Source organism: Platichthys flesus, chromosome 11 (assembly GCF_949316205.1).
Source record: "Platichthys flesus chromosome 11, fPlaFle2.1, whole genome shotgun sequence".
In the NCBI taxonomy this organism is placed as follows: Eukaryota; Metazoa; Chordata; class Actinopteri; order Pleuronectiformes; family Pleuronectidae; genus Platichthys; species Platichthys flesus.
In genome coordinates this window covers 26,284,468-26,291,690 of record NC_084955.1, presented here as the reverse complement: position 1 = coordinate 26,291,690, position 7,223 = coordinate 26,284,468, and the positions used below count along the sequence as shown (strand labels likewise).

Genomic DNA, 7,223 nt, shown 5'->3' with positions numbered 1-7,223 from the left:
GTTCAGTGTTTATCTGTATATACAGAAGTTTCTTTATATTAACTTTACTAATGTTTTATAGACTGTGCACTTTTCTCACACAGCATCTCAGGTTTTATATTTTCACTTTTCAAAAATCAATAACATGATTCAAACTGATCAATACATCCAAATAAAAACATTCATTCTTTGAAAATCTGTTTATTACGCCACAAAAATACAGATCATAGAAATACACTCTGTATAAACTATAAAAACATTTTTCTCTATTCCAACATGAACTTGATTTGGTCGTGAACATGAATCATGTTGAAATATAAACAACTTTTCTGGATTGTCTGACTTACATGAAATAGAAAACAATATTTTTTAAAAGTGTCCAGTATATTCAATGTTTTATTTTACAGATGTCATTGATTGTTTCCAGTAAATATACAGAGTCAAAGGTAAAAATTGAAACATATAATAAGTGTCACACCTCAGATTTCCTGCTCCATCAATTAAACCCTAAATGAATCAACTTAACACATCTGATTAAAAGTTCATTATGACTTGAGGACATTTTCAATCCTGTCTTCTGAATTTAAATGAAAGTTAAAAACAAGAAGAATCTGTGAACACTGGAAGGAACTCAACGACTTGTCAAAACGTCACTGGTGCTTTTCAGTTGCAGTCCACTTTAATATCTGGGCATAAAAGTTAAAATACGAACTAGAACTTTTTTTTTTGTTGTGACTAAAGTGTAAAATCTCTTCAGGCTGATTCGAGTCGCTCATTGGCTCCTTCGACTAAAATGTTCAAAGTGAGATTTCACTAAAAACATTTCACTAACAATCTTTCGAAACTTCCACCTGGAACAAACAAAACTCTGTTCTGGAGAATTCAGACTAAATCAATTCATCAAACATTCATTCAACTAAAATCAATAGACAAATATAACACAACATTTCACATCAACATCCGACTGAAGCCAAACAACTAAAGTTTACAGCTGGAGTCCTCGCTCGAAACAAAACATCAACATTTCCTTCATAAAAAAAAGAATGGTTTTTAAGACAAAAAAAATCTGTTAGAACAAGACAAAAAAAAAATCTCTCAAGTTAAAACATTAACTTTAAGTTAAACATTTAAAATAAAGAAACTTTTATACGTACAAAGGTGAAATTAGAAATTAAGACGAGATCTGTGGACGACACCTCAGACGCACTTCAAATCAAAACTAGTTTAAACTTTTGAATTCTGAGTTTAGTGACAGATTTTCTTCTGGGTTCGTTGACAGCAGCTCGACCCGTGAAGAACCTCGTGTGTGATGTCACTCCAGCTGCTTCTTTTATTTTCATTTGTCAAGGTTTCCATAACCTAAGTGACTCATTGATTCACCATCTGTGTAAAGAGCCTTGAAATAATTGTTGATTATAATTTGGTGCTATACAAATTGAACTGAACAATTGGCTGATCTTGATTAATCAGTGAATTGTAGAAGCCTGATGACAAACAGCTCCCTCTGCTGGACACTTAACAACGTCCGGTAACAGGTTGAAAAACGTCTTTTCTCTAAATCATCAGGAGACGTTCAGGGACATAAAACCACCAGTCGAACTTTTCTTCTCTTAATGGTTCATTCGAAATATTTTTCCTTGAGTGACGTGAAAGTTTCATATGAACTTTTATACAAACAGTTTAACTAGAGTTGATAAACGTTCAGTTTTATGACAGATTTGCTGTAAAGCAGAAGTTTTAGTGGTTCATGGTTTTAGTGTCGTTCTTCCTGGTCTCACTCCGTCGCCACATTAAAGGAGTCGTGTGTAAAATAAGCTCTGACGCATTAAACACACATTGAACCTCATTCTGCCGCGCTGGGGTTAGAGACAGAGTTAAGTTTCTCCGTCTCCAGCTGAGCCCCGCCCTCTGCGGGGGTGCCGCCTCCAGACTTCTGAAAAGGAAGTCCGCTGGTTTTATAAAAGAAGACGAGATCCAAGAGGAACGCCGACATCGCCAAGAACCCAAACCCCTGGAGGAGGAGAAACACACAGGGTTAATGCAGAGATTCTTAAGAGAGGAAAAAAAGAAGAAGAAGTGCAGAGGAGACCGCCAAGGAAAGGAGACTCGCCAATAGGAGGGAGGAAAAGAAACGGTTAGGTTAAGAGAGGGAAGAAAGAAGGAGGTGTGGAATAAAGAAAACAAGTGGACAGAGAAGGAAAGACAGGAGAGGTAGGAGGCAAGGAAGCAATGATGAAGAAGGAGGATATGAAGAGACAGTGATGAAAGTAGCAACGAAAGAAGGAGGTAGGAGAGTAAACAAGGAACTAGGAGAGTAACAGAGCAAACAATGAGGAACAGAGGAGGTAGGAAAGGAAAGAAGGTGATAGGGAAGGACAGAAGGTGAGAAAACACAGGAGGAGTTGGCGAAGGTATGAAAGGGAAAAATGTGTCTAGAAAAGGGAGGAACAATAGAAGGAAAAGAAGAGAGCAAGCAGTCAAGGAGAGGAGGAGGAAGGAAAGGAGGAGAAAAGGAGATAGTGACTCACCACAGCACTTTTCTCCAGATCTGTTCCGTTGTTGTTCGTCGCAAAAATGATGGAGGAGACGAAAAACAAGAGGGCGATGAGGGAGGTGTACCAGAAGTCCTGCAGACAGAGGAGGAGAGGGAGGAGGAGGGGGAGAGGAGGAGGAGGGGGAGGAGGAGGAGGAGGAGGGAGGAGGAGGGGGAGGAGGAAAGAGGAGAGAGGAGGAGGGGGAGGATGAGGAGAGAGGAGGATGAGGAGAGAGGAGGAGGGGGTGGAGGAGAAGGAGGAGGAGAAGGTGGAGGAGGAGGAGCATGAGGAGAGAGGAGGAGGTGGAGGGAGAGGAGAAGGAGGAGAAGGGGGGAGGAGGATGAGGAGGGGGAGGATGAGGAGGAGGGGGAGGAGGAGGAGGGGGAGGAGGAGGAGGGGAAAAGGAGAAGGGGGGGAGGAGAAGGGGAGAGGAGAAGGAGGAGGGGAGGAGGGGGAGGAGGAGGGGGAGAGGAGAAGAGGGGGGGAGGAGAGGAGGGGGGAGGAGGAGGAGGAGGAGGAGGGAGAGTTTTGAAAGATTGTCAAGCTCCTGGTAGAACCAGGGACCATGATGAAATCAAACTTCTACGAAAACAACATGGCCGACAGTCGCTCCCACAAATATTAGATGAGGAAATGAGTGTATAAGATAATCGTGCATCACACAACGATGTGCGTCGCACTGTGTGTGAACCAACACAACAATGACTGAACCATGCTAACCTGAATCTAGCTAACAGCAGCTGATGGAGATGAATGGACGGAGCAGCTGAGCTCAGTGATGATCTCACAGTGACACAGAAGAAACTTAAAACCATCCAGACTCTACATGAAGTTCTGACCTTCAGGAACAGCTTTCAGCAGGAGCTCAGGTCACAGTTAGAGTGGATGGAACCAACCGAACAAGTCAGAGTCTGGATCTTCTCCATGCTCCTCATATTCAAGGTGGAGCAGCTCTTACCAGTTTGGGCCAGCAGGTGACGCCGACCCTGGCGTGCAGGGCGGTGGAGAGGAGGACGAGCAGCAGCAGGGTGAAGAGGAACGCCGTGCAGCTGACGAACTCAAAGAAGTAGAGGGCGAAGCAGCTGGAGCAGCTGCTGACCACCTCCTCCAGGACGAAGGCCACGAAGGAGAAGATCTGACAGAGGAAACCAGGAACATCAGCTCACACACATCTGCAGTGACCCGTTCTCCCACAGGACAGCTTCACAACATGAAAGAGACAGACGATTCTAAATCTGCTGATCATCAGTAAAATTATTGAAATAGGAGGAAATTATGAAAAATTATCCATCACTGTTTCCTAAATGTTAACACCAGAAAATATGAAATGTATGCACATGTCAGTGCACGTCACACTGTCGAGGTCCTCTAGAGGACGCCTCCTTCCTCCGGCCCTCCACTCCACGGATTCATCCAGAATCTGAATAAACCTGGAGAAGCTCGTTTAAATCTGTCTTTATTGAATCTGAAAATGACTACATGTTGATTCTGCTCTTAGAGAACATGGAGAGCAGCTTCCTGTCGGCTCTCTGCGCTGAGCGTCTGGAACCAAACACACACTGAGACGTCTCCTGAGAGACACACACATTGAGACGTCTCCTGAGAGACACACACACTGAGACGCTTCCTGAGAGACACACACACTGAGACGTCTCCTGAGAGACACACACACTGAGACACGTCCTGAGAGACACACACACTGAGACGTCTCCTGAGAGACACACACACTGAGACGTCTCCTGAGAGACACACACACTGAGACGCTTCCTGAAAGACACACACACTGAGACGCTTCCTGAGAGACACACACACTGAGACGTCTCCTGAGAGACACACACACTGAGACGTCTCCTGAGAGACACACACATTGAGACACGTCCTGAGAGACAAACACACTGAGACGTCTCCTGAGCAACACACACACTGAGACGTCTCCTGAGAGACACACACATTGAGACGCTTCCTGAGAGACACACACACTGAGACGTCTCCTGAGAGACACACACACTGAGACGTCTCCTGAGCAACACACACACTGAGACGTCTCCTGAGAGACACACACACTGAGACACTTCCTGAGAGACACACACACTGAGACGCTTCCTGAGAGACACACACACTGAGACGCTTCCTGAGAGACACACACACTGAGACGTCTCCTGAGCGACACACACACTGAGACGTCTCCTGAGCGACACACACACTGAGACGTCTCCTGAGAGACACACACACTGAGACACTTCCTGAGAGACACACACACTGAGACGTCTCCTGAGAGACACACACATTGAGACACGTCCTGAGAGACAAACACACTGAGACGTCTCCTGAGAGACACACACACTGAGACGTCTCCTGAGCAACACACACACTGAGACGTCTCCTGAGAGACACACACACTGAGACACTTCCTGAGAGACACACACACTGAGACGTCTCCTGAGAGACACACACACTGAGACGTCTCCTGAGAGACACACACACTGAGACGTCTCCTGAGAGACACACACACTGAGACGCTTCCTGAGCGACACACACACTGAGACACTTCCTGAGAGACACACACTGAGACGTCTCCTGAGAGACACACGCACTGAGACACTTCCTGAGAGACACACACACTGAGACACTTCCTGAGAGACACACACACTGAGACGTCTCCTGAGAGACACACACATTGAGACGCTTCCTGAAGGACACACATTGAGACGCTTCCAGAGCGACACACACACTGAGACAATTTACGAGACACACACACTGAGACAATTTACGAGACACACACACTGAGACACTTCCTGAGAGACACACACACTGAGACGTCTCCTGAGCGACACACACACTGAGACACTTCCTGAGAGACACACACACTGAGACACTTCCTGAGAGACACACACACTGAGATGTCTCCTGAGCGACACACACACTGAGACATCTCCTGAGAGACACACACACTGAGACACTTCCTGAGAGACACACACACTGAGCTGACGCCTCTGTTTGACATGTCGTCCGGCGCCATCTTGGTTGTTTGAAACCGGAAGTAACCATATTTGGAAGAGCAGGGGCGGAGCCTGACTTAGAGCTGGAGGACACGCCCACCTACGTGACCTGAGGAGTCTGATAACACAGAGGCATCATGGGAAGGTCAACCTGAACATCCCCTTTCTCTGAGCTCCTGCTCCCGTTAACGTTGCGACAGCAGCTCAGAGATCTGCCAACGACAGCTCTGCTACACTTTCACTTCCCAGTGCCCCCCCCCCCCCACACACACACACACACAGGAGGTGAAGCAACATGTCCTGACTCAGCTGTTTGTGATTGAATGAAATGAACGAGGTGTCAGAAACAGATTCAGGATCTGTGAACTCACCACTTCAGAGACTTTGACCAGGAAGCGGACTCGGTCCAGCCGCTCCGATGGAACCTGGCACCAGGAGGACTTGGGGCTCGGAGCCGTCGTGGCAGAGTACACCTCAGAGACCATGATGGAGCGGAGACACAACAGAGTTCCTGTGTCACAGGACGACACATGAAGTCAGAAATCCTGTTTGTGTGTTTGTCCTGACCCACAGACCCACAGCGCTGCTGCACACCTATGGTTGTGTTAGTGGGTCGTCTCTGCTAGCAGCTCACTGTGTGTAAATGTTTAATATCAACACAATGTGAACGTCACACAACAACAACACAAACAGAAGTAGACCTGCAGCTCCTCATCAGCTCTGATCAACTGCACCACCACTGGAGCGTGATGAACCTTAAAGCCTCAAACAGGAGGAACTCAGACTCAGGTCCACAGAGTCCAGAGGTTCTTCAGGAGGACGTGTGGGCACGCCGCTCTTCCACTGAACCGTTCATTCTGACAGGAGAGGAACAAGTCACATGGCAGCGACACATGCCACAGGGTGCGTGTCACAAGAACAACAGTTCATTTTTATGTCGTGGGTCAAACGAATATAAAACACAGAACATCGTCACATTTCAAAGGAGATTTGTATTTTTATTAAACCGCTGAAAACCTTTGTGACGTGTGAACCTGAAGATCAAACTAGTGAGTGAAGATGAGCTGAAGAACAGGAAGTCAAGGTCCTGGTGTCCATCACTGCAGCTGACGTCCAGGTGAGAAGAGGCAGAGAACTTATGAACACAGAAGTGTGTGTGTGTGTGTGTGTGTGTGTGTGTGTGTGTGTGTGTGTGTGTGTGTGTGTGTGTGTGTGTGTGTGATGCTCTAATAATGCGCGTGTGAAGGTTTAAAGGATGCAACGTCACTTTAGAAGAGAACAAGGTTAAATGATTATGATTCAGTTTGATCCGTTTCCTGTGAACACAAACTAAAGGTTCGGACTTAGCAGAAGTCACATCTAATCAAATAAAGGTTGTTGAACTCACGTTGGATCCGGAAACAAAGTTCAGGCTCGTCTCTTCAAACTTCTTCAAACTTCTTCAAACTTCTTCAAACTTCTTCACGATGATTCTGAGGAGACAAACGTCTTCAAACTTCCGCATTTAACGACTTTCTCTCCTCTCCTCACTTCCGGTTTCAGCTTTTCAAACTAAAGTGGTTCCGCCATCACATCGCAGTTTCTGTCCCGTTTTATTTTATTTTAATGTTTCAGTTTGAATCTGATCCCGTAGTTTTTTTATTTGAGGTTAAATGATTTGATAAAACGAGATGAGAACGTTTCTCCTCGTTCAGGTGATTTAACAAAGTGT

The 7,223-nt window shown here is 45.9% G+C and overlaps 1 protein-coding gene across 1 annotated transcript; it reads right to left on the bottom strand.

Annotated features, from left to right (window-relative positions):
- Positions 1-164: 164 nt before the first annotated feature.
- cmtm6 (CKLF-like MARVEL transmembrane domain containing 6) lies at positions 165-7,034 on the bottom strand. The gene is made up of 5 exons (XM_062398862.1): positions 6,900-7,034; positions 5,884-6,023; positions 3,472-3,648; positions 2,508-2,606; positions 165-1,990 (listed from the first exon to the last, which is right to left on the bottom strand). The coding sequence occupies exons 2-5, from the start codon at positions 5,995-5,997 to the stop codon at positions 1,823-1,825; spliced, it is 558 nt and encodes a 185-aa protein (XP_062254846.1). The 5' UTR covers positions 5,998-6,023; positions 6,900-7,034; the 3' UTR covers positions 165-1,822.
- Positions 7,035-7,223: the final 189 nt, after the last annotated feature.

Excerpts from the sequence above, each read along its gene's own strand:
- cmtm6 (XM_062398862.1), bottom strand. The coding sequence starts at position 5,997 with ATGGTCTCTGAGGTGTACTCTGCCACGACGGCTCCGAGCCCCAAGTCC. Across the intron at positions 3,649-5,883 it reads TGGTCAAAGTCTCTGAAGTG|ATCTTCTCCTTCGTGGCCTT; the intron begins GTGAGTTCACAG and ends TTCCTCTGTCAG. Across the intron at positions 1,991-2,507 it reads ATCTGGAGAAAAGTGCTGTG|GGGTTTGGGTTCTTGGCGAT; the intron begins GTGAGTCACTAT and ends CTCCTCCTCCAG.